General features: G+C 52.1%; 1 protein-coding gene across 1 annotated transcript in view; it reads right to left on the reverse strand.

Annotated features, from left to right (window-relative positions):
• The window catches only part of ANK1 (ankyrin 1), a gene marked incomplete at both ends in the record, with an annotated part of 241,218 nt that overhangs the window by 56,833 nt on the left and 157,811 nt on the right, over positions 1-26,574 (reverse strand). The window contains 16 exons of the mRNA XM_080710073.1: positions 1,096-1,194; positions 4,098-4,295; positions 8,410-8,508; positions 9,043-9,141; positions 9,534-9,731; positions 10,728-10,826; positions 11,810-11,908; positions 12,292-12,390; positions 13,554-13,751; positions 15,151-15,249; positions 15,492-15,590; positions 16,054-16,152; positions 16,764-16,949; positions 18,098-18,196; positions 18,948-19,046; positions 24,590-24,688. Coding sequence (XP_080566199.1) covers positions 1,096-1,194; positions 4,098-4,295; positions 8,410-8,508; positions 9,043-9,141; positions 9,534-9,731; positions 10,728-10,826; positions 11,810-11,908; positions 12,292-12,390; positions 13,554-13,751; positions 15,151-15,249; positions 15,492-15,590; positions 16,054-16,152; positions 16,764-16,949; positions 18,098-18,196; positions 18,948-19,046; positions 24,590-24,688 — 1,968 coding nt within the window. The remainder of the gene's footprint in view (positions 1-1,095; positions 1,195-4,097; positions 4,296-8,409; positions 8,509-9,042; positions 9,142-9,533; positions 9,732-10,727; positions 10,827-11,809; positions 11,909-12,291; positions 12,391-13,553; positions 13,752-15,150; positions 15,250-15,491; positions 15,591-16,053; positions 16,153-16,763; positions 16,950-18,097; positions 18,197-18,947; positions 19,047-24,589; positions 24,689-26,574) is intronic.

The following is a 26,574-nucleotide window of genomic DNA, read 5'->3' on the forward strand; positions in this document are numbered from 1 at the left end:
AGCCAGACCACTTTATTTATTTATGTGTTTGTTTGTTTATTCATTTATTTGCGGTACTGGGGATTGAACCCAGGGGCATTTTAACTCCAAGCTACACCCCCAGCCCTATTTTTTTTTTTTTTTTGGTGGTACTGGGGATGGAACCCTGGGACATTCTACCTCTGAGATACACCCCCAGCTCTATTTCTTATTCTTTATTTTGAAACAGAAACAGGTCTCGCTAAGTTGTGAAGGGCCTCACTAAGTAGCTAAGGCTGGCTGCGAACCTGCGATCTTCCTGTCTCAGTCTCCCAAGTACTGAAATTACAAGGATGCGCCACCACGCCCGGCTATGCCACTCCTTTTTATCTTTCCAGAAGAATTAAAGTCAGAATACTAAAGTGATACATGTTTACCCATGTTTATAGCAGCATAATTCACAATAGCGAAATTATGGAAACAACGTATGAATGGATAAATAAAATGTGAGATATACACACAATTGAGTTTTACTCGGCCTTAAAGAACAAAATTATGTCATTTTCAGGAAACTGGATGGAGCTAGAGAATGCCAGGCTAAGTGAGAGCGGCCAAGGGTGGTATTCCTTCCCTACATGGAAGCTAGAGAGAAAACAGAAATGGATCTTCAGGTAAATGAGGAGAAGGGCCAGTAGGGAGTGGAAGGGGCCAGGGGCAGGAGGTCAGAAGGGGAAAAAGGTGACCAGGGAAGAAAACAGTTCAAATAATGTTACATCCATATACGGCGGTATCACTACCAATCTCTCTAACATGCATGGGGAGGGAAGAGGAGAATGGGGCGGGAGGAGGAAGGAAACAGCAGATGTGCGCATGCAAGTTTGTATCCCTCTGAGTCCCACAGGATGTATAACTACATGCACCAATAAAAGTAATGAGAGAGATTCCCAATGGAAAGCGAGGTCGTCAGGATGGTGCCTTTGAACTCCCACCAGCAGCCCCAGGAAGTGGCAGGGAGGGGAGTTTCTCCAGGTTCTAAGGATTCTGTCTTGGGGAAGAGGGGGTTCTGGGCAGGACCGTCAGGCGCATGGGGGCAGGGAGGGGAGAGGATGTGGACGGAGCTCGGGGTACCCGCCTTACCCGGGTGGTGGCATCCACTGTGACGCCATGTTTGATCAGCACATCTGCCACTGGAACGTGGCCTTCCTGTGCCACCAGATGGAGAGGAGTAAGTCCACTCTGGAAAGAAAAAGATGATGATATCTTAGGGCCAGGAAGGAATTCTAGGCTCCACCAATGGAGCTCTGAGGTTTGGGAAGCTGACCTGACTCCATAGTCATCAGCCCCTATTTGACCAGCTGTTTGGCAAAATGCTTACCCAGGTGGTGGCATCCACTGTGATGCCATTTTTGATCAGCACATCTGCCAATGGAACGTGGCTTTCCTGTGCCACCAGATGGAGAGGAGTCAGTCCCTGAGTATAAATTCCTTATCTAAAAAGCAAGGTGGCTACAGGAGTTCAAGGGTGGCAACTATTTCTGCTCAGGGCCAGATTGTCAATAGCTTAGACCCATGTCTCTGTAGCACATAACTAACTTTGCTGGTTGTGGTAACAAAGTAGTACTGCTAACATGTGTTCTTGAGTCCCAATAAAGCTTTATTTACACAAACATGCGGAGGGCCAGATCTGACCCATGGGTCATAGATGAACTTTACAGTTCCTTCCAACTGTAGCACTTCCTGTTTCCATGGTAAATTTCAGAGCCCTGGTTTCCTAATCTGGAATATTTGAATTAACAGTGACCTATGTCAAGACGAATTGAAGAGCATTTGAGAGAGCGCAGAGCACGTGCAATCACTTCAAGAAGCACAAGGTGCCATTTAAACATAGCGTACTATCATGGCATCCCAGCCAGCATGGCCCTGTGAGGGAGGATCCCACCGGCCGTGACTTCTGGACTTCTCATGAGGCTGGTGATGTGTCAGAGATCGTGTCTGCTGCATGGGCATTGACATGTCAGAATGTTCTCTCCCTGTCCCTCACTCAAATCTGTGGTAACGGCAGGATGAACGGGGCAGATTCCTCTAGTCACGGGCAGTGTCCACACCACTGTTCCCATGTGTCCTCCTCCATCTGCGCCTGCCCAAGGCTTGCCAGAGGACGTGAGAACTGTGGGTGCTCACTCCAGTCACTGTTCCACCACTGGCTTCTCAGACAGGTGCGTGGCCTGCTTCTCAGGGTCACGCCAAGAATTTGCCTTGAGGGTCGCATGAGTGAGAATGTTTCCAAAACAGAGACCCAGCACCACTGTTACTGTCTCTTACGTTAATTGCTTTATCTGGGACAAGGAAAACACCCAGAAAGCTTGAAACATAATGGTCCCACTATGACAGTTCTCTCTTTGGGGGTCACCTGTTCAAACCTATATGAAAAGAGCCAGTGGGTCTAGAGATTTTTAGGAAATCTGAAATTACCATCAAGGTGCTCGCCTTCCTGAAAACACTATGAAATTTATCATCTAAGGAAATAGTTCTTCATATTGTATAATTCCATTTATAGGAAATGTCCAGAACAGGCAAATTCATAGAGACAGATTGGTGGTTGTACAGAGCTAGGGTTTTGTGGGGAATGGGAAGTGGGTGTTAATGGACATGAGGTTTCCTTTTGCGGTGATGAAAGTGTTCTAAAGTTAGACAGCAGACGTGATGGCTTCCCAATTTTGCAAATATACTAAAAACCACTGAACTGTATAATTTAAAGGGTGGATTTTTTTGTGGATTATATTTCAATGCAATTGTTGTTTTAAGAAGTGATTCTTAGTCGTTCTTGGTCCTGAATTCCTTTGGGAGGCTGAGGAAACACGAACACATCTTACCAAGAAAAACGTTCATGTGCCCACCTCCCCAAAGTCTTGTGTAAAATGATTTTTCTGCAGTACTGAGGATGGAACGCAGGGGCACTCTACCTCCAAGCTATACCCCAGCCTTATTTTTTATTCTTTATTTTGAAACAAGGTCTCACTAAGTTGCAGAGGGCTTCACTAAGTAGTTGAGGCTCGCTGTGCGCCTGTGATCCTCCTGTTTCAGCTTCCCAAGTACTGGGATTACAAGTGTGTGCCACCATGCCTGGTTTAAAATAAAAAAATTTAACATACTTTATTATTACTATTTTTTTGTGCTAGGGATTGAACTCGGGGGCATTCTACCTCTGAGCTATAGCCTCAGCCTTTATTTTTTTCGTTTGACTCAGGCTCTTACTAAGTTGCTGAGGCTGACCTTGAACCTGTGGTCCTCCTGTCTCAGCTTCCCAAGTATTGGGATTACAGGTGTCTGCCACCATGCCTACCTTGTTGTATAAAAATTTAGGAAGCTTTGTGCTCACAGACCCATAATCTCTGGATTTTGAACTCCTAGTCTAATGCATAGGTTAGTATTTTTTAATCATCTCCCAAATGAACTGGACATATAATATTAAATTATTGAATACACTCTGAATGTGGACAATGGCCTATCTTTAGGACAGGGTACTCTGGATTTTCAAATCGCCCTTCTTTCTATGCTTGAGTGAATCTGTCTAGAAAGACAGCGTGGACAGGAGAATTGGCAAAGGCTTTGGTGTTGGATGGGCTTACAGTCCTGAAACCTTGGGAACAATCAACTTCTATGCTTATTCACTTATAAAACTTATTCACTTACAAGACATAAAACTTACACAGAATATTTATAAAGTTTAGATGTGGAATGCCCCTCAGAAAACTTCCTGTTGGCAGTGCAGCAAGGTTCAAAGGGCGGTGTGTGCCTGGAGGAGGTGGGGCCTGGGGGCGTGGCCTGGAAAGCCCGGCTTCCTCCTCTGGATGCCATGGGTTGAACGGCTTTCCTCTGCCATGCCTTGCTGCCATCATGTCCCTGCCTTGGAGCCAGCCAACCACGGACTGACTGTCCGAAACGGTGAGCCAAAATAAAACCTCCCTCCTCTGAGTCGGTGTCAGGCATTTTGGTTGCAGGGACAAAAAAGCGAATGCACACATCCGTAACCAACTCAGAAGCTGGGCACACAGTAGGTGCCCCTGAGGACACTGACACCTAGTGAGACAACACCGCCCTACAGAGATGGCGGGCTGAATCGCGTGTGCTGCGCCTACCTTGTTCCCCAGGTTGCCGTTGGCTTGCTTTGTGAGGAGCAGAGCGACCATCTCCGCATGACCCTCCTGGGCAGCCAGGTGAAGGGGAGTCACGCCTTGCACCGACTCTGCGTTCGCAGAGGCCCCGTACTGCAGCAGGCTGCGGGCCACCTCCAGCTGGTTCTGCTTGGCGGCGATGTGCAAAGGGGTGTAGCCGTTCTGAAACGGGAGAAGCCACCGAGGTTGGCAATGAGAGCGCTGAGTCCACGTTAGTGCAAGAAGGCGGGCTGGGCCCTGAGCGGGCGTGTCACCCAGGAGAGCAACTGAAGTAAAGCAGCAAGCTAAATCCATCTGCTCTGCAGGTGGCTCTCCAGCTTCCACAGCCAGCAGCTGTCCTGCCCTCTTTCACCATCTATTCCATGTTATCCTGTTCAAACTGCTGGGCGGGAAGTGCTCTGTCCCGAGCACAGCCAGGATTCCACCAGGCAGCCTGTGGATCAACCAGAAGGCCAGGCGGATAAACAAAGATTCCCGCTTCAGCAGCAGAATGCTCCAAAGCCCCCAACTTTTCATCAAGGAGCAGAAACAGCAGCCTTTTTGCTTTTCCTGGCCCCCGAGGCTGTGGGCCTCAGGCGGGGCGACCTGAGTGGCTGAAGGGGGCTGGGTGGTGTGCGGGAGCCATGCCAGGGGAGGGCACGAGGATGCTGGAGCCAGCCAGCGCCGCCCTCCACCTTAGCAGAGTAGCCTGGGCGAGGCTCCCCCTGCACTGCCTTTGAAAGCAGATAGCAGCGCCTACCTGGTTCACTTCTCAAAGTTTTTAAGTGGATCAAGTGTGATAATGTACCGGAATGGGCTTTCCAAAATTAAGATACAGAAGTGAAGAAAGCTTTGTGCCCGGTTTTGCAGTGCACTGCTTTGCAAGACATTGTAAGTTTAAGACCAGATGGAGGAGCCTAGGTCAGTAAAGCACTTTGGTCACCATGTTCTGCTCATTCAGCCGCCTTTTTTTTTTTTTTTGGTAACAAAACTCTCTCCATGAATGAAGCTGCACATGGGAAGGCTCCTTATCCCACTGCATACAGGTGAAAGCCTACAGAAAACTGCATTTATTTATTTATTTATTTATTTATTTATTTATTTATTTATTTTGGTGGAGGATGTTGGCATCAACTAGAAATTGCTTTTACCTCTGTTATTTCCTTGAGCTTCACCATGACCATGGGGCAAGCATTTTTATTATTATCCGACATTATGAATAGAGAAGTCAATTCTCTGGGGCCAAGTGCCTTATCTAAGGTCATACAGAAGACAGGACAACGGATAAGCCAAAGCTGGGTTCTCTCCACGGCAGCAGAGCTTACCACACTTTGATGCACACGCAAATCCCTTCGGACCTTGTTCAAACAAAGATTCAAATTTAGAAGTGTGGAGAGGCCTCAGGATGCTACATTCTCAAACAGCGCCCAGATAGTGTTGATGTTGCTGGTCCAGGGACCACACTTTGAATAGCAAGGCCCTGGAGCTTTGGGGCTGCTGGGCCTAAGGATTCATTTCCTGGACTTATGTCCTCCTAGCCCCAGAGCATAAGGCTACCAATGTGCTGCTGTTTCTAGAGCATTCCTGGCTGGACCTGAGGACCGGTTCCCCTTCCAGACCCTGCCTTAGGATGGCAACTAACATCTCTGACTCTGCCAGGATCACAGCAAGGAGAGGGTAAGGGAACAGAAGGGGCCGGCCAGTAGAGTTAAATCCAGTTATACCAGGACGAGGGCCATGGAAGAGGAGAGCAAGGTTGGTCTGAAAAGTAGCTTTTATGGGGTAATTCAAAAGCTGTAATTTACCCTCCAATTAAACCGGATTAAAAACTTATTCTCTCTGCAGAATGATGTTTTTCTTGAATTCTTCCTCTTAAATTGGATGAGGCTAGGAGAAAACATGGGATTGTCCTCTGGAGCTTGTGCTCACATAACAAGATCGGCATTTGGGTTATAATAAAAATTAATAAAGCAGAATGATTTTTGTTCTGTATCAAAAGAAAAGAAAGGAGATGTTCCACAGGTCAAGCCTGAGATGGAGCCACTTCCAAATGTCACGTCTGACGTAAGCACTAAAGAGTGTCTCCCCGACACTATCTCAAGGAAATAGGATGCGATGGGAGCTCGGCCGGTGCTGGCCCAGGGCAGGGTTCTCCAGGGGAAGCGGACAATTGGGACTGCTTTTAATGTCCAAAGGGTGCCCACGGGGGCACGCTCAAGTATCCCGGAGCCCCTGGCCACCTGTGCAGCTGTGGGCATCCATGCCGGCAGGAACAATTTCCTGTCCTGGCCAAGTGGGGCTTGCCCTATGGATGTCGAAGTCTGCCGGGTCATCTCAGGCCAAGATGGAGGACGAGAGCTACTGACCATCTCTGAACATGGACTGCCCACTGGGCTTCCCCCAGGCCAGGACTGAGGTCATGTTGGTCTGCTAGGGGTGACTAGGACCAGGGTCAACTGGGCCAGAGTCAGGGTGTGGGTAGGCAGAGACATGTGCCAGGCAAAGGCTTTTTCTTCGGAGGAAATGAGCTTATCCAGAAAGCAGGGAGGGAGGGCTGTGTCTAAGTGTTCCAACATTAGCCTCAAATTAGGAGAGTGGGGTTGAGTTTGGGTGCAGAGGGATTTGGATGTGAAATTTTACAAAATTGCCAGACTACTTTGTAAACTATTTTTTGCTGTGGAAACAAAGCCCATCTGTACAGGGTTTGTGCTCGCATTTAGCTCTCTTTAAATATCACGAACCTGGCTCTGTTTCCTTTTATATAAGCAGGAGAGTGGGGAGGAGGAGGAGAGGAGGAGGGGAGTCCAGCCTTTTATTTTTAGAGGCAGGAGTAAGTCTTAGCACAGCCCGTATTCCCCCTGCGTGGTGACGTGGGCTGGTCAGCACGGTCGCAGGGACAGAAGCCAGGGAGATGCTGCGTCAGCAGAAAGGGATGCTGTGGGGCGCGGACGTGCGCCCTGCTGAGCAGGGAAGTCTGAGGCCTGTCCTGATTTTCTCCTGCTCAGGTGCATCCAAGTCCTCTGGTGTCAGCCAGAATCCCACAGGAACCCACGTGGCCTCGTCAGCCGCACTGAGACTCCACTAACAGCCATTTGCCTCGGGCTGCCTGTCAGACCACAAGCTACTCTCCTGGCCACAGCCCGCCCACCCGACACACCTTCCCACCGGGGCAACCCGCGCCCCAAGGCGGTGCCCAGCCTGGCCGCCCTGCCCCCTCCCTTGCTGTGTTCCCTGGGGGCCACGGACTCTGCTTACTGAGCAGTTGATTTCAGAGGCTGGCCCCCTGGATGCATGGCTACTCGTGAAGTATAGCCATACATGAGGTGGGCCTCACGAAAGAAAGAGGAAGGAAGGAAGGAAGGAAGGGAGGGAGGGGCACCGTCAAACTCATGAGAGAAATGAATTTTGGGGTAATCAGTCACATTCAGAAAAGGCTCTTCCCTTCCAGGTTCCAGCGAGCTCCCCCGGAGGAGCCCCGGGTGTTTATCCAAGTGGGTCCATCTCCCGATGGCCCGATGGCGGGCCATAGGGAGCGGGCGGCAAGCTTCTCAAGCCCTGGTCTTGCTGAGCGGGACCTCACGAGTCTGCTTCAAGCTGACCTTTCTTTCTTCTTGGTGCTGGGGATTGAACCCAGGGGCATTCCATCTCTGAGCTATGCCCTCAGCCATTGTTGTTGTTTTTTTTGTGTGTGTGGTACTGGGGGTGGAACCCAGAGGCTTTCTACCTCCGGGCTATACTCCCAGACCTTTTTGTATATTTTATTTGGAAACAGGGTCTCACTAAGTTGCTGAGAGCCTCACTAAGTAGCTGAGGCTGGCTTCGAACCCGTGCGATCCTCCTGTCTCAGCCTCCCAAGCGCGGGGATTACAAGCGTGCGCCACCACGCCCGGCATCAGCCCTTGTATTTTGAAACAAGGTCTCAATAATTTGCCGAAGATCTCCCTAAGTTGCGAAAGCTCAAACCTGTGATCCTCCTGGCTCAGCCTCCCAGGTACTAGGATTTGTGTGCCTGGCTCAAACTGACCTTTGACGGCCAGTTCATAACACTCGGCCTCCACGGGAGCACGGCTGGGTGTGAACACCCAGGCAGGGTGGGGGCTGCTGCAGAGAAGAGTCCTCACTTCCCATCCCACCCGGGCCCGCAGGTCCCCGAGCAGCGGCAGCCACCCTGCGGGGAACGTTTGGGAAGGTGGGTGAGATGCCTGCGGTAACATAACAAGAAGACACAAAGCCCTCGGTGCTCGAAGCCACCCTCCACGGCGGCTCAGCCTCCCATCTAGAGGTGGGGGCGCCTTACCCAGGCCGGGCTGTGCGGGGAGCCGCCCCGGGGAAGTAGCAGCTTCACGATGTCCAGGTTGTTGTGATGGACGGCCACGTGCAGGGGGGTCAAGCCGTTCTGCAGAGGGCAAACCAGAGGGAAGGGGGCGGGCATCACCCCAGTGCCATTCCACGGGAGTCCTCTAGGCATACACAAGCTATTTTTGGGTCCATAACACTGGTTTTTTGTTTGTTTGTTTGTTTTTTGTTTTTGTTTGTTTGTTGGCCCTGGTATTGAACACAGGGGCATTCTACTTCTGCACCCACAGGCCTTTTTATTTTTTGGTTGGAAACAGAGTCTTGCTGGGTTGCTGAGGGTCTCTCTAAATTGCCGAGGCTGGCCTCTAACCTGTAATCCTCCTGTCTCAGCTTCCCAAGTACTGGGAATACAGGTATATGTTACCATGCCCAGCAAAGCACCTATTTTCTATGGGTAAAACTGGCTTAAAAATCCACCAAAAGCCAGGCCAGGCTGTAGCTCAGTGGCAGAGCCCCAGCATGCCTGAGACCCTGGGTTCCATTCCCAGCACTACACACAGGGTTTTCCGGTGGTGAGGTGATGAGGCTTGCCTTCCCCCTTCCGTCACCCCGGGAGGGGAGAGGGTCAACCCACCTTCCCGGCTGCATTGGGATGCGCGTCGCGTTCCAGTAGCACCTCCGCCACCCTGACCTTCCCGTACTTGGCTGCCACGTGGAGAGGGGTAAATCCTTTCTGAGGAGAAACACAGGCCGTGAGGACTGAGGAGGCTGGGCTGCCTCCGGGGGCCTCTGGAGGGCAGAGGCCAGCCTTCCTGCTCTGGACACCGCAGACCCCGCCCGTGAGTCCTGTGAGTGGTCTAGAGCAAGTGCCCAACGCAACTGCCCCCTAGTGACGAGGGGCTCAGGGAGCGGTCCTTCCAGCTGCCTGCGGCCCCTGATCCGCACAGAGCATCCAACGGGAGGCCCCAGCCCAGCCCCAGCCCCAGCCTGCGGCTTCTTAAAAACCTGAGCGCGTCGCTTAGGTTGGCCTGGAAGCCTCTGCCTCGTCCTCCCAAGGAGCTGGGGCTACGGGCGGGCGGGCGCCGAGCAGCCAGCCTCTCGCTGCTAAGAACGGGAGCGGCATACCTTGGTCATGCAGGCCTGGGACGCTTCCTTTTCTAGGAGGGCCAGGGCCGTTTCCACGTGGCCCTCCCGCGCCGCCGTGTGCAGGGGTGTGTGCCCGGCGGTGGTGGCCAGGTTGGGGCTGGCGTTATTTTCTAGCAAGAGCTTGACCATGCTTGTGTGGCCGATGCGAGCTGCACAGTGAAGAGGGGTCTGGTCATCCTTGACCACGAAGTGAAAACAAAGGGACAAAACAGGAGATGTTAATCTTACCCAATCCAATCTCTGGGCATCAGAGGCCCAGAGAGGCTACGTGACCTGCTCGAGGTCGCACAGCCGCATAAGAGGCTGGGATGTCGAGCGCCTGAGTCACAGAAGCTGACGTAGGCTGTCTTATTTAATCCTTACAACTCTTCAATTAGTTGTTCTTTTTACTCCACCCCGAGGCTTGGAGCTCCCATTATAAAGTGGGAATAATATATCCGCCTCATAGGGCCAGGGTTAGGATGGAGCAGATCACGTAGAGAGCGCCACGCAGTGCCGGGCGCTCGGCACTCAGCAGCGTGGGAAGCCATCGTCTGGATGTGCCCGTGTCCCCCTCTGATCTTTCCTCTGGTTTTCTCTGTGCCGGGGTCATGGGAGAGTCTCAGTGGCTAAAGGGGGGAGATGATGCCTCTGCCGCACGCCTGCCTGATTCCTCCCGCGGCTGACGGCACAGGTCTCCGACCTCACCGGGCCCAGCCATCGGGGTGGCTCACACAGTCACCGTGGGGGCCTTCTGCCGCCCACAGTTAGGAGGCCTGATCTTTGCCCAGGGACTTGCAAGCCCAGCTGCTATTTTTATCGGTCCCCTTATGGTCTGCAACCCAGGGGACCCGTGTTTTCAGACCAGGAGATTCTTGACTGCTTTTCACTAGTGATAGTTTTCAAAGAGTTGCTTTCGTCCTTCTGCCATGACTAGTCATCAGCCCAGCATACACTGCTGGCCAGCCATGCTCCTCGGGCTTTCATTCCTTCTAGAGAAACGTGGCTTTAAGGCAGAAATGCCCGGGCCTTCTCAGAACCCCTGCAAAGCAGAATCTGAGCTTTCAGTGTGACCTAAATGAAGGGACCAGTGACCACTGAGCCAGAGACGCTGCCGCGCGGCCCTCCACACAAGCAGTCCCCTCACCCCGCGCTCCTAGTTCCCAGGACCCTGTCCTCCCTCCCGGGACTCACCTTGGCCTTAGCATTGACTTTGGCTTTGTTCTGGAGCAAATATTTGGCGACTTCTGTGTGCCCGGCTCTAGCCGCCATGTGCAGTGGGGTTTCCACTTTCTGTAAAATAGCAGAATAACAGAACTGTAGAGACACACTGGGTTTACAAAAGGGGACACACATAGCTTCCTAACGCCAGCCTGAAGCACTCTGGTGGGCTTTTGTCCAGGAAGTGGGCTTGCTTCAGCAAGCAGCCCTTCAGTCTGGGGTGTGTGTGCGGGTGTGTGTGTATTTGTAGGTATACTTAAAAAAATCCAGATATAATGAATATTCAAAAAATGTAAGTGAAGCCAAGCATAGTGGTGCACGCCGGTACTTGGGAGGCTGAGACAGGAGGCGCACAGGCTGAAGGTCAGTCTCAACAACTTAGTGAGACTGTTTCAGCAATATGTAAAAAGGGCTGGGAATATAGCTCAGAGGTAGAATGCCCTTGGCCTCAAGCCCCAATATCCCCCATCCCCCTCAAAAAGTAAAAGATTTACAGAGAACATTCATGCAAGTTCCACAATATTATCCAAAATAAAATCCCAAAGTATTACAGATTCGTAAGTAACAAATTTAACTGGGCGAGTGCTATGGTTTGTGTTTAGAATGTCCCTCAGACCTCATGTGGTAGGCAAGGCAGCCATGCTGGAGGTGGGACGTGGCTGCTGGGGAAGGGTCTCTGGGGTGTGGCCTCTAAAGGCGGGGCATAGCTGGAGGTGTGGCTTGGGAACCATATATGTCCCCCAGCCCTTCCCCTTGTTCTCTCTGCTCCTGGCTATAAGGCTGTGAGGACCTCCAGCCTGGCTCCCAAGCCAGCTTAGCATAGGCTACAACCTCCAGAGCTGTGAGCAAGTAACTCTATCTCCCTCCGCGTGTGCTCGTCCTGTTTGGGTTACAGCGGTGAGAATGCTCCCTGAAACGGAGGGCGCCAGCATACAGGGGTATTCTCCCCACATCTGGAGCCTTCGTGACCCCAGAATCCCACCTCTGTCCCCAGAGAGGAGACTTCAAACACCCACCAAAGGCACCCCGGAGCCCCCGCAGGACCAAGGGCTTACCACGTTGGAGACATTGGGCGAAGCCCCCCGCTGCAGGAGGTTCTTTACTATGGGAAGGTGTCCCATGAAGGAGGCCACGTGGAGAGGCGTCAGGCCGGACTAGAAGAGACAAGAGTGGAGATCGCTGAGTGGCCCCAGAGAAGTGCCGGGTGGCATCTATTACTTCTAGGTGTTCAGCAAACAGATTCCCAAGAAGTGGGAGTGAAATGAGATAAGTTTACTTTCAGGAAAATGGCCAGAAGAAAATCACTGTAGGGCAAGTACTGCCCACTTTTACCACTCAAAATAGTGCTCCTCGACTCCAGGCCCAGGCCCCTGGTGTCAGTCACCCGCCTCACAGCTTTGCGCGGTTGACTTGCACCCCCACACACACACACGCGCGCACACACATACCTGCAGCCACACGGGAGCAAGAGCAACTAGCTCCCAGAGAGCACAAGGGGTGGACGGCAGGCGGAGCCGGCTCCACGTGCTTCTCCTACCTCAGTGACCGCGTCGATGGAGGCTCCGGTCTTCAGCAGCAGCTCCATGACCCGGATGTGGTTCTTCTTGCAGGCGATGTGTAAGGGGGTAAAGCCATTCTGCACCGGCACAAAGGGAGACGAAGGCCAGAGGCTTAGGCGCTGGCAGCGAGCACCTGGCTGCTGGAGGCAGCCCGCCACCCGCTGGTGCCCCAGACCAACGAGTGAGCTCGCGGCCACCCTTAACCTGGTGACAACGGCGCAAATCACACCAGACTAGGCGGCTCTTAGTTTATGCACTAAGCTTGCTCCTGAGTACACTGTGTAGAAACATCTTTTAAAAGCTTCCTTCATGTTTCTGTGCTAAAAGAGCCTGTTTCATAAAAGCTCCTTTAAGGGCAAATTTACAACAAAGAGTGATCTGGGGAGCACGTTGTGTTCCCGACTGCGGCTCTAGGGTGAAGTAGTCGCAGGCCCCTAGCATGACATCCGGGGATGGCGCCGCGGGGGGCTCTGACTTGTCTGCCTGGCCTTCTAGTGCTGTGCCCCTGGGGCAGTGGCTCTCAAACCTGGGGAGGTGGTGGAGGGTGGTTTGCACTCTCTCAGTCCATGGCCCGGTCTGGACACTCTTAGGGGGCAGAGGCCAGAGATGATACTGACCGTCCTACAATGTACAGGACAACAAACACCAGCCCAAGTGCCCACAGCAGCAAGGCCGAGGTGCCCGCGACCCTAGGCCGATGGTCAGGGGTCAGTGGAGACGCATCTGGATGAATGAACCACCTTCTGCTGTCCCTGAAAGATGCCCCCTCAGTTCTCCTCCTCTGGAATTGCCAAGGGGCATGCCGGGGAATGGGCTGCAGCCCACCTGCCCAGGTCACTGGACTGACCTGAGAGGCCCTGGCCTGGGAGGAGGGAGAGGAAGCTTGGCCATGGGCGGCCCCTCCCTCAGGCCTACGCTCCCACCACAGGGAAGACCAGGCAGAGGGAGGATGCTGAGCTCAGCTGCTGTGCCCTCCCCAAAGCCGGTCAACAGCCAGGCCTCTCTGAGGCATGGGCACCTGGCCAGGGCTGAGTGGCACTCGACCCGTATGCACCAGGACACTGCTTCTGAGGTCAGAAACCCAGCCCAGGCCCCAAGGACCGGGGCGCTGCTCGGCGGGAGGGTGAAGGCCAGCAGGCAGAATCCCAGGCCTTGCAGGCCGTGACCCGGCTACTCCAGATGCTCGGGTCCCTCCGCCCCGCCCGCCCCCACGGCACCGGCTCCAGCAGCGGCCACTCACTAGAGCTCTGGAGTTCGGTTTGGCTCCTTTATCCAAAAGGACTTTGGCCACCCTGTGGTGGCCGCAGTGGGCTGCCACGTGGAGCGGGGTCAGGTGGTCCAGGGTGATGTCATCTATCTCCGCGTTGTATTGCAGCAGCAGCCGCACACAGTCGAGGTGGTCGCCCTGAGCTGCCATGTGAATTGGGGACAAGCCGTTCTGGGTGAAGAGGAAGAAACAAGCAATCGCAAATCCTTCTGGATGGAGCCAGGGCACTGTGGACTGTGCCGCCAAGCGCTCTCCTAGCACGCCTAGCCACTCTCCATGCACGCCTAGCGGGCCGCCTCCTCCACACAGCTGTCCCTGATTAGTGGCTGTGCCAATGTTTCTTTCTTTTCTTTTCTTGTTTGTTTGTTTGTTTGTTTGTGGTATGGGGATTGAACCCAGGGGCATTCTACCTCTGAGCCACACCCCCAGCCCTATTTTGTTTTTTATTTTGGAAACAAGGTTTCACTAAGTTGTTTAGGCTGACCTTGAACCTGTGATCCTGTCTCAGCCTCTAGAGTACTGGGATTACAGGCATGGGTTACCGTGCCCAGCCTTAATGTTTCCTTCCTTCCTTCCTTCCTTCCTCTCTTCCTTTTTTCTTTTCTTTTCCTTTTTTTGTGTGGCACTGGAGATTAAAACCCAGGTCATTCTACCTTTGAGCTACACCCGTAGCCCTGTTTTTTTTTTTTTTTTATTTTGACACAGGGTCTCACTAAATTGTGGAAGGCCTTGCTCAGCTGCTGAGCCTGGGCATGTTCCTGTCTTGGCCTTATAAGTGTCTGAAGCCACACCTGGCTCTAATATTATTTACATGTCCTGGTAAATGCGTGCCTGGTCAATGCGTGTGACATACAGTGGTCCTTGCTCCACGTGGTTTTGAGTGAATGAAGGATGGCAAACTAGAACCTGCGTCGAATGCCTGTTTTTGGCCCCTAACAAACGCACCTCAGGGGCTGTAGATGAGTCTGGCTTCTGCCTAGCTTTGCTCCGACACACCCTCTAAATTCAACCTGAAGAGCAGGGTGGAGGGCCTGCAGGTGCAGAGGCAGCTCCGTGTGGCAAACAGCTTGCCCCTCTGACAGACCCAACCCTCCCACTGGAACCTGGAAATGGGATTTTGTTCTGGCTCTGGTGGCGCTGGAAAAGAACAATCTTCCTTTCTTTTTAACTTCACTCCTAACTGACCCAGGCTCTGAAGACTTCTAGAAATCTTAGCTCCTGTCTTTCTCAAACTAGGATGGAAGAGACAGGGACTAATTTAGAGCAGGAGTAGGCAAACTACAGCCTGTGGGCCAAATCTGGCCTGTAACCTAATTTGCAAATTAAGTTTCACTGGAATGTGACCACTAGGCTGCGCACTCCTGTGGATGCTTTTACCTCCTTGTCGTTCAGATAAGATGCTTGTGGACCTCGATCTGAGGTCATTAGAACCTTCTGTGAGATGGGCGTGGCTTGAGCGCCGCATGCCCACACTCGCGGTTAGCTGTAGCTGTACCTCTATTTTGCAGAAGCGGGTCCGGTCCAGGTCAGGCCGGCTGACCTGGAGCCCTTCCTGGAAGGAGGCACGCACCTTGGTTTTGGCTTGGATGGGCGCCCCGTGGTCCAGCAGGATCTCTGAGACTCGCACATGCCCGTTCCGAGCTGCGCAGTGGAGAGGCGTCAACTCGTCCTTTACATGACAGAGTGGAGAACAGAAAGCCGGAAAGGCACCCTCAGAGGCCACCCGGAGAGAAGGCTGCCTGAAGCACAGAGCCCCTGAGAGGTGCTGCTGGCCTCCCCTTCGGGGCCGGCACAGTCTTACTATGGGCTTCAGCTGCGCCCTGGCAAAGCCGCAGGCTCCCTAACCGGGACTCCAAGAGCTCTGGAGGGCAGACCTCCCTCCGCCCTGCCGGGAAGGCTGCGAGCACCCACCTTGGTCCTCGTTTCTATCTGGGCCCCCCGGTCCAGCAGGAGCCGCACCATGATGACATTCCCCCTGCGAGAGGCGATGTGCAGTGGCGTGATGCCATTCTGTGGGCAGAGAGCGGGACTATCAGGACACGGCACCCGAGTCCTTGGCCGACTCAGCTGTGCGCACCCCCTCCCCAGGCCCCATCCCACAACCGCCACAGCACCGCAGGGGTCAGGGTGCTTCTCCCCTGGAAAGATTTTTAGACCTACAAAGACCCGATGGCATGGTGGTTAACCCCTCTTTGGCCAAGCCCAGGGACAATGCAACAGACAGAAAGCAAGCTGGCTGCTGGGAACCGTCCCCGCCTCCAGACTGCCCACGCGACGAATGAGTGAACGTGTCTTAGAGCATTCTCAAGACAACACAGGTGCAGCCATTAGGGACCAGCCAGGAAGCGGCAGAGAGATGCCAGGCGGCTTTATCATGCCGGCATTTCTGCAACACGGTTACTCCTGTGGTGCCAGAGCGAGAGACAGGACGCTTGGTTCAGAGACCCCGAGTCCCGGGCAGCGTGGGGGTTACCTGTGGTGTGAAGTTCACACTGGCGCCCCTGTTGAGGAGCAGCTGGGCCACGTTGAGGTTTTCGTAGTGAGCTGCGATGTGGAGGGGGGTAAACCCCGTCTGCGGCACCAACAGAGGGGTACAAGAGCTGTCATATGCTGGCATCGCCAACCAGAATCAGCCTGGGAAGCTGAAGAGGTTGGTACCAGATACCAGAGGACCCAGTACGCAGGCAGATTTTGCCAGGTGCAACATCATGGAGGGGCCGGGGCACCCGGCGGCCGGTGGTGCTCCAAGGCCGCGCCCCGGAGTGCGCCCTCCATTCTCGCCCACGCCCACCAGGGACTAGAGCCACCTTGCCCTCTGCATGGCACGCTGAGTGATTGTTATGAGGATTTAATTCACGAACACGGAAGAGTCCACGGCCTTTTATTTTGTACTGGGGACTGAACCCAGGAGCATTCTACCTCCAAGCTACACCCCAGCCCTTTTATTTTATCTTGAAACAGGGGCTCCTTAAGTTGCTGAGTATCCTGCTGAGCTGCTGAGGCTGGCCAGTGATCCTTCTGTCTCAGCCACCACATCTGGCGTGGAGCCTATGATCTTAATTCTAGGGATCAACTGATTCAGCCCTCTAAAAGGGCCTACCATTCAGCTAGGTGGCCAAAGACAGACCTTTGGCCCCTAGGTGGGTCTGTGGTGGTGGCCCTGGCCCCGCCTGGCGCACTCACCTTGGAAAGCACATCTGGGTTGGGGTCATTCTGCAGGAGCACGGCGGCCGTCCGTGTGTCGTCGTTGCGGGCTGCGATGTGCAGGGCCGGCAGGCGCACCTTGCCCTTCGTCCCATAGTTGATGAGGTGCGCCACTACATTCTCATGGCCCTGCTGCAGGGCCACAGCCAGAGGGGTGAAGCCGTCCTGGCCAAGAGGGAAAGCTGGGGTATTCTATCGGACCACTCACCGTCCTCCAGATGGGACACCAGCTGCGTTGCTTTATTTTATTTTATTTTATTTTATTTTATTTTTTGTATGGGGGTTTGGACCTAGGAGCATTCTACCTCTAAGCTACACGTCTAGCCCCATTTTATTCTTTATTTTGAAACAGGGTCTCACTAAGTTGCTGAGGCTGGCTTCAAACCTGTGATCCTCCTGTTTCAGCCTCCTAAGTACTGGGATTACAAGTGTGTGCCACCACTCTCAGCTTACATTTTTCTCTTTTGATACTACAGATCAAACCCAGGAGCATTTTACCTCAAGCTACATTCTTAGCTTTTTTTTTTTTTAAGTTTTGAAACAGGGTCTCGCTTAATTGCTGAGAGTCTCACTAAATTGCTGAGGCTGGCCTTGAACTTGCAATCTTCCGGTTTCAGCCTCCCAAGTACTAGAACAACAGGCATGTGCTGCCATACCTGACTCTTTACTGCCTTTTGATTCTATGCCTACCCTCCCTGTGAGCTAATGTCAGGGTCCTGCCTTGAACATGGCAGAATATCACCGACCACCTACCAGATGTTAGAAACCAGGCCGGGCCATGTGCATTCATCCGTGAGGTACTGGTACCTCGGTTGTGTGCTGAGGGCACAGGCCCACACAGCGGGGAAGCACAGTAGCAGTCATGTGGTCCCTGAGTCACTCACTCTCAACAGTCAGGAGCCTCAGCCCCATCTAGTCCCGTCTCCCCATCTCACCAACCAAAGTCTCGGATCTGCAGTGACTCACCCAAGGGTGTACCATGGGTTGGCCACAGAGCCTTTCCCATAAAGCCCAAGAAGGCAGACCTGTCAACCAGATCCTGCCAGCGCTCGGTGCTGGCGGTCATGGGCAAGACACCCTTGAGTTCAGTACCATTTATTTGCTCTGTCTCTGGGAACTCTCAAAACCCATGGCTCTGAGTCTCACTTCCCTGCAGAACGAGGGCCCTGGAGCCGCGCAGAGACCTGAAGAGGGCTCCGTGGCGCTCTGTGTCAATCGTGACTGGACATGCCCGGGCCACAGCCCAGGAAGGTCTGGCCCGCGGGATGTCACACACCTAGGACACTGCTGAGCACGTTCCCCAGGGTACTTACTTCTGTGGCCACGTTCTGATTAGCTCCATTTTCCAGCAAAAACTTGACCACTTCGAGATGATTCTCTTGTGCTGCCATGTAGAGAGGTGTAAAGCCTTTCTGTAAACCCAAAGAAGAGGCCATGAAACTCCCCACTGTAGTGAGGACGCGGCAGGCCCTGGGAACCGGAGGCCCGCTGTCTCTTCACTCCACTTTCACGCACCCGGGGAGGCTTCCCACAGTGAACACTCACTGTTACTTCCAACCAGTGGAATTATTACAAAAAGCATGACTCCCACGGAGGTCTCTGTCACTCACACCAGCACCGTCTACCCACCTCCTCAGCCCACGCAGTCTCTCCCGGGTTTTATTAGTTTTTAGTACTGGGGGTTGAACTCAGGGGCTTTTTACTTCTGAGTTAAAGAAGTATAGGGCCCTTTTTATTTTTTATTTTGAAGTACAGTCTTGGTAAATTGCTGAAGCTGGCCTCAAACTGGTGATCCTCCTGTTTCAGCCTCCCAAGTACTTTAATCACCGGTATGCACCACCACACGTGGCTGGTCTCTGTCGTTACTCCCTTCTGGATGAACTGCAGGCTATTTCCCTCCCTGCTCCCCACACGGTTTCTCCCTCAGCGAGCCAGGACTAAATACATTATTTGACCATTTTACTCACCAGAGGTGGGGTCTGCAATGGCTCAGCCCTATCACACTTAGTGTAGTCTAACTATGAAAAAATAATATCTCTGCTTGCATCCGTGTTGCTATTAAGTCTAGACTCAGCTACAGCACACATATGTATTAAGACAGTAGCCACTGTGCCCACTATGCATAGAAAAGAGGAGTGACCAGCAACCAGAGAGGACCATCACCTGTGACTGGGCGTTGACGTTGGCGCCATAGTTGACCAGCTCCCGGACCACCTCGTCCTGACCAGCCAGGGCCGCGATGTGCAGAGCTGTGTTCCCTTTCTGAAACACAGGGGGGCAGAGGAGGTTTCCTGGGCCTGCGTAAGTGACCGTCACTGGCAGGAGAGTGGGTACAGGATGTGAGGCCCAGTGGACCTTGTTCATGGTCAAAACAGGTAGAAAATGGACATGTGTCTTGGGTTGTTACATATGTTAAAATAGTATCAAAAGTACGGGGAAAGCTCCCGTGGTGACGCACGCTTGTAATCCTGGTACTTGGGAGGTTGAGACAGGAGGATCACAGGTTCTCAGCTAGCCTCAGCAACTTGTGAGGCCCTCCAAAACTTAGTGAGACCCTGCTCCAAAGTAAAGAATAAAATAGGGCTGGGGGTGTAGCTTGGAGGTAGAATGTGAATGCCCCTAGGCTCAATCTCTAGTAACACACACACACACACACACACACACACACACACACACACACGAGAAAAGAAAATCCTTGTTCTTTTTGGTGCTAGGGATTGAATCCAGGGGAGTTTTACCTCTAAGCTACACCCCCAGCCCTATTTTATTTTACTATATTTATTAATTTATTTATTTTTGGTGGTACTGGGGGTGGAACCCAGAGGCTTTCTACCTCCGGGTTATACTCACAGGCCTATTTTATATTTTATTTAGAAATAGGGTCTCACTAAGTTGCTGAGAGCCTCACTAAGTAGCTGAGGCTGGCTTCAAACTTGTGCGATCCTCCTGTCTCAGCCTCCCAAGCGCGGGGATTACAAGCATGCACCACCATGCCCGGCATTACTATTTTTATTTTTAAACAGGGTCTTGCTAAGTTGCTGAGGCTGGCCTCGAAACCGTGATGCTCCTGTCTCAAACTCCCAAGTGCTAGGATCACAGGCACACACCACTGCCCCTGCCTGGCTGCATCCTGTTCTTTATGAGAAGAAACGCTGATAGTAAACACCCTCAGGTGCATGCGTACACACCTGCACGTACAACTCCTCAGAACCTGAATGTGGCGCAGTGCCTTGTCAAGGATGAGAGTCGCCACTCTCACGACGTGCACTGAAAGGCTGCGGGCAAGCTGGCCTTCCCTGGACTCAACCAGGAGCGTAGAGAAGGAGCCGCAGATGCCCCACCTGACACCTGAAGCCCAAAGCTGGACTGAGGGACGTAGGCAGCACGAGGATAAAAGGGCAAGCACCGAATAGAAAAGCTGAGAGTGACACGACCCCCACACGCGTGGGGAGAAAGAAAGTTCGAACATAAACGGGACGGCGAGAGAATAACATCTGGCCAGAGAAAGCACAGAGTACTCAAAGTGTTAGTACGCAAGCTCTCACCAGGTAAGAAAGGAGAAAGGCCAAGGAGATAAACCCTGGGAGAAAACAAGGCCCACAGTTGTTTTCAAGGTTTTTTGTTTGTTTGTTTGTTTGTTTTGCGGGTCTGGGAATGGAACCCAGGGGCATTCAACCTCCAAGCTACATCCCCTGCCTTACTTTTTATTCTTTATTTTGAAACAGAGTCTCACTGAGTTGCAGAGGGCCTCACTAAGTAGCTGAGGCTGTCCGCGAACCGCGATCCTCCAGTCTCAGCCTCCCGAATGCTGGGATTACAAGCATGAGCCACCACGCCTGGCTGTTTTCAAACTTTTAAAAGATAAAAGCCAATAGCAGAGAAGCTGGGCATGGTGGTACGCACCAGTAATTTCAATACTTGGGAGGCTGAGATAGGAGGATTGCAGGTTCAAGCTCAGCCTTGGCAACTTGGTGAGATTCTCAGCAACTTCATGAGACCCTGTTTCAAAAAAAAAAATTAAAAAAAAGAACTGGGGGCCGGGGTGGTGGTGCACACTTGTAATCCCCGCACTTGGGAGGTGGAGACAGGAGGATCTCACAGGTTCGAAGCCAGCCGCCCTGGCTTAAGAGACCCTGTTTCCAAATAAAAAAATATAAAATAGGTCTGGGAGTGTAGCCCGGAAGTAGAAGGGTTCCATCCCTATACACACACACACACACACACACACACACACACACACACACACAGGCCGGGTGTGGGGGCGCACGCTTATAATCCCCGCGCTTGGGAGGCTGAGACAGAAGGATCGCACAGGTTCGAAGCCAGCCGCAGCTACTCAGTGAGGCTCTCAGCAACTTAGTGAGACCCTGTTTCCAAATAAAATATAAAATGGGTCTGGGAGTATAGCCCAGAGGTAGAAAGCCTCTGGGTTCCACCCCCAGTACCACAAAAAGAAAGAAAGAAAGAAAGAAAGAAAGAAAGAAAGAAAGAAAGAAAGAAAGATAAAAAGAACTGGGGATGTAGCTAGATGTAGCTAGGAGGTTGAACACCCAGCCTCACAACCCCCAGCACCACAAAAAAAGTTATTAAAAAAGGAAAAGAACCAATAACAGAGAGTAGAAAATGAGGCTGTTTCCAAGGATATGAATTTAAGGTGCACTCAGGGTTTCTGGTCGGAATCTGCTCCAGATACTGAACAGCAACCCCAGCAGGAAGGCTGGGCCGGCAGCGGTGGCTGTGTCTGGACGCTGCCCTCCGCTCCCTCCCTGCCGGGCTCCTCTGACTCCTGAGCCGGGGCAGAAAGCCAGTGGGCCTGCTCAGGGACATTGCGGGGACAGGCTCCAAGCCACACGGTAGTGCGTGTGAGTAACGGGACCACACTGGGCGTCCCCTCTGCCCCCTGAGTGGGGAGGGCAGTGAGCGCATTTCCCCAGCTCACCTCCCTTCATATCCCGGAGTTCCTCGTCCGTAGAGTCAACCAGCCTCAAATTGAAAACATTAGGAGGAAAAAACTGTACCCTACTTAATACGTACAGGCTTTTTACTTATGATTCCCTAAGCCATACAGAAGAGCAGCTATCTTCTGGCATCTATAACATGCTAGCTGGCATAAACCATCTAGAGATGGTCTGCAGTCTGCGGGGGCTGTCACTGGTGAATGCTTCAGCATTCTCTTAGGGACCTGAGCATCCGCAGGTCTTGGTATCTGTAGAGAACATGGTGTGAGTGTGTGTGTGTGTGTGTGTGTGTGTGTGATTGGAGATAAAAGCCAAGAGTGTTCTACCTTTGAGCTATGTCCCCAGCTCTGTTTTATTTTGAAACAGGGTCTTGTTAAATTGCTGCGGCTAGCCTCTAACCTGCAAGCCTCCTCTCTCAGCCTCCTAAGTACTGGGATTACAGGCATGTACCATCACGCCTGGCTTCTCTGCTCTTTATCAGCTTAGGTGCTGAGCTCAGGCCTCTAGGGGTGGAAGAAGGGAGGTAGGGAGCGAGCACATTTGCTTTACGCTGTTCAATTTCTATGCACAGCTTAGGAGCCCAGATTGGTTTTGGCTTCTTGCTTTATTTTATTTTTAATCTTTCTCAGGCTTGGGAGACCCATTACAATTCCACAATCTGTTGCGAGTCTTTCTTAGCCCACGGTTTGAGTTTCACCTCCCCCCCACCCCCCGGCGTGGCATTCGAAAACCACACTGGCTTATAAAATTTCTATATATAAAAAAGACACAGCAAGTGTTCATTGCAAAATAACAATCAAAGGGGGGAATCTGGAAAGAGCAAAAGCGCTGAAGCATAATGTTTTCATAGCTCCTGGGGAAACGCCAGGGAGGAGCGGCTGCCCCAGCCCACTCGGAAGCTGTCAGATGGTGTGCGCTCACAGCCAGTACTGAGAGCGCCAGAAAAAAATAAAAAAAGCCGGTAGTCCCAGCACAGCAGCAGGCAATAGGGACGAAGGTTCGAGGCCAGCCTCAGCAACTTAGCAAGACCTTTTTAAAATATAAAAGGCTGGGGACTTAACTTGGAGGAAGAATGCCCCTGGGCTCAACCCTCAGTACCTATAACAACACGCCTTTACCCACAGAAGGAGCAGGCTGGAAACACTCGATGACCACAATGGCTTATCAATGCTGTTCGTTATGAGGTCAGAAAAGAAAATGCCCCTGTACAGCCAGAACAAGCAACCCCGTTCATTTCACCAGAGCGCAGCGAGATCTTCTCATGTTGGGGAAGTGACATGAAAATTACAGAATCCTACAAGAGACACGTCTACCTTCATAATATTTTGGTCGTTCACATCACACCCATAGATTATATCTGTTCTCAACACACTGTGCTCTGTGCTCTCTGCCTGACAGGCGGCAAAGTGTCTGCTGCAGGGAGCTGGAGTTGAGGCCGTGTGAGAACCTACTTAGTATATCACAGATGCGAACAAGAGGCGGGGGAGGCTATGAGCGCGGCGGCGGCACGGCCGGAGGAGGAGCGGGCGAGGAGACCGCGCTTCAGCTCGCACGTGCGGATGCTTTATCTTGTTTAGTTCTGGTTTTAATTTTTAATCTTAATTTACTTTAATTTTGGTTTTATTTTTAAGTGCTGGGGATTGGACGCAGGGGCACCGTACTTCCCAGCTACACCCCGAGCCCTTTTTATTTTGAAACAGCGTCTTGCTAAGTTTTTGAGGTTGACCTTGACTCTGCAATCCTGTCTCAGCTTCCCAATATTGAGATTATAGGCATAGACCATATACTACCATGCCCAACTTAGCTTTTTTTTTTAAATACTAGCTTTATCTTGCTTAATACATAATTTATTTGGGGGACCGAGGGTATAGCACGTGCTTAGCCTGCACAAGGCCCTTGGTTCTATCCTTAGCATTATGAAAACTATGCGTACATAGATAGGTAGATATAATGTATGTATCTTTTAATCTTTATCTTTTTTCAACTTATAGATGTATAGGAATAGATGTAGCTCTACGCCAAACACCTCCTCATAAGAGAGAATGCTGCTTTAAGTCAATGGCAAGGAGAGGACATCAGTTTGGGGGGACACAGGCGATCTGCCAGAGAAGCACGTAGGAGAGGAGTCCAGACGTCCCCGCCGTCAATCACGACAGGCACTGGTATCCACGGATCCCTCCCTGTACTCCACGCAGCGTATGTACTAGATGTTATAACCCCCAGTTACAGTGGAGGAACGGGGCTTCCTGTCCTGGGGTCTGAGTGCCCTGCCTACCGTCTCAGGCACGAGGCCTCTCGGCTGAGTTTGAACCCAGGGCTCTGCAAGAGTCAAGGTCCCTGAGAGGCTATGAAGCCACCCTGAAAAGAGGGTTGTGTGTGTGTGTGTGTGTGTGTGTGTGTGTGTGTGTGTTACTGGGGGTGGAACCCAGGGACATTCTACCTCTGAGCTACACCCCACTCCTATTTTTTATTCTTTATTTTGAAACAGGGTCTCACTAAGTTGTGGAGGCCCTCACTAAGTAGCTGAGGCTAACTTTGAACCTGTGCGATCCTCCTGTCTCAGCCTCCCAAGTACTGGGAATACAAATGTGCGCCACCACGCCCGGCTAAAAGAGTCGGTTTTTATCTAGAACCAGTGATCTGGATGAAGTGGAGGTCCCCTGACCACTGACTCCTCCTGGACGCGGGAAGGTTTCTGTGTCCAGGTGGCTTTAGGAAGTGACTAGAAGGACAAGAAGAATTCAGAAACGGGCCTGGGTTTCGCTCCTGAAGGGCAGCTTTCTAGGACAGGGCCCTGTGACCTGGAATTCTGGATGAGAACCTCCCATCCCCAAGGAGATGACGTACCTTGGTTGTTGTTTCTAGAATGATTTCTTTGTGCAGAAGCTCTACCACCATCTTCACGTGGCCTTCTTTAGAGGCCAGGTGCAAGCCATTCAACCCGTTCTGGAAGAGCAGAGGGAAGGAAGGCGTGGTTAGTGTGCATCCCAGGCCTGAGGCGTGCTGAGGAGTTCATGGAGGACCCAGAGGGACCCGCCCCAGCCTCCCTCAGGTCCTCATCGGTAGGAGCGTCAAGACCAGGAAATCAAGCAAAGGCAGGGTGAGAACAGGACCGCCATTCCCTGGACGGAGCTCTCCCCACACCAGTGGGGGCCTTCAAAATGAGATCACGGGCAGGCTGTAGGCGTTGCTACGGCTTGAGGTGTCCCCCACAGGCCCAGGTGTTGGAGCCCGTGGTGCCTTTGGGAATGGTAAAACCTTTAAGAGGTGGAGGCCATCAGGAAAAAGTCAGGTGGCTGGGCGTGCCCTGGAAGGGATCTCAAGATGCAGTTCTCTTACTTCCAATCTTCTGCTTCCCAGCTGCCAAGAGGTGAGCACCCTCCCCTGCCACACTCCTGCCATGATGGGCTGTGCTGCCACAGGCCCAAAGCAATGTGGCCCAGTGATCGTGGACTGAAATCTCAGGAACTGTGAGCCAAGATAAGCCTTTCTCTTTATTAATTTGATTTTCTCAGACATTTTGTCACAGTAACAGAAAGTTGACTGACATGAGCATCCTCTCCTACCTTTTTTCCTTTTGGTAATAGAGATTCATCCTAGGGGCATTCTACCTCCGAGCTATATCCGCAGCCCCTTTGTTTTGCTAGCTTGCTTCGGGTCTGAGTTGCTGAAGCTGGCCTAGAATCTGCGGTCCTCCTGACTCAGCCTCCTGAGCACTGAGATTACAGGCTTGTGCCGCCACACAGGGCCTGGGTATCCCACTTAATTGAAAGGATTGTTAGATCTGACTGAATTCCCACAGCAGCAACCAGGAAACCAAAGAGCTAATACCAGAGCACCCTCAACATTTGTAGAGACACAGGTGCATCTACCGAGGTGATGAACCTTACAATAAAGTCACATGAGAAGGAGTAGCACCCACCCAGCTTCGTAATTTCTTCGACAGAAAAATCGGCATTAAAATAGCACTTTTGACAGCCTTCCATTTCAAATGTAGCCAAAGAAGACTGCCTGTCTAGTTAAGTTGTAGGAAAGGCAAAGGAAAACAAAACATATTCTTTGTGCCCAGCTGTCCTCTCACAAAAGCAGAACTCTGGAGAACCAATGCGAATTCCAGGCTGGCTGGTGGGCCTACCTTGCAGAGCTCGTGGCCTGGCTCGGGATGGGCCTGAGTGTCAACTCACCTGCTCCCTGGGCTTCTGGCCTTTGCACCGAAAGGAGGTGAAACTGTTTGGCAAAAGCTGATATGAAAAGCTGCTCAGAGTGACAAATAATTCCAACAGCATGGTGGAGAGAAAGCCCAGTTCCAGTGGATGGGCAGATCTTGGCTCAGTTCAGAAAATGATGTTGGTCAGCGAGAGAGCTCCATCCATGCCTTTTTATTTTCTTCTTCACCTCCTTCCTCCCTGACAGTCAGTCTCCTCTCCTCTCCCACTCCTTCAAGGCTCTCTCGCTCTCTCTCTCTCTCTCTCTCTCTCTCTCTCTCTCTCCCTCTCTCTCTCTTTCTTTTTTTCTCTCTCTCTTTTTGGTATGGGAGATTAAACTCAGAAACATTCTACCCCCCAAGCCATACCCCCAGCCCTTTCTTTTTTATTTATGAAACAGGGTGTCAGTAAGTTGCTGAGGCTGGCATCAAAGTCACATCCTTCTGTCTCAGAATCCCGAGTACTGGGGTCACTGGCGTGCAGCCCAGCCTAGCTCCTGTTTTGATCGCCTTTTTCCTAGTACCTTTCCAAGGGTTGCCTCAGCCGCTGCAAGCTCTGGTTAATAAAAACACTCTCATGAGCAAGATGGGGGCTCCTGACACGTGATGGGTGCTCCCTGACCTGCTG

This window comes from Muscardinus avellanarius (genome assembly GCF_963383645.1).
Source record: "Muscardinus avellanarius genome assembly, chromosome: 14".
Lineage (NCBI taxonomy): Eukaryota > Metazoa > Chordata > Mammalia > Rodentia > Gliridae > Muscardinus > Muscardinus avellanarius.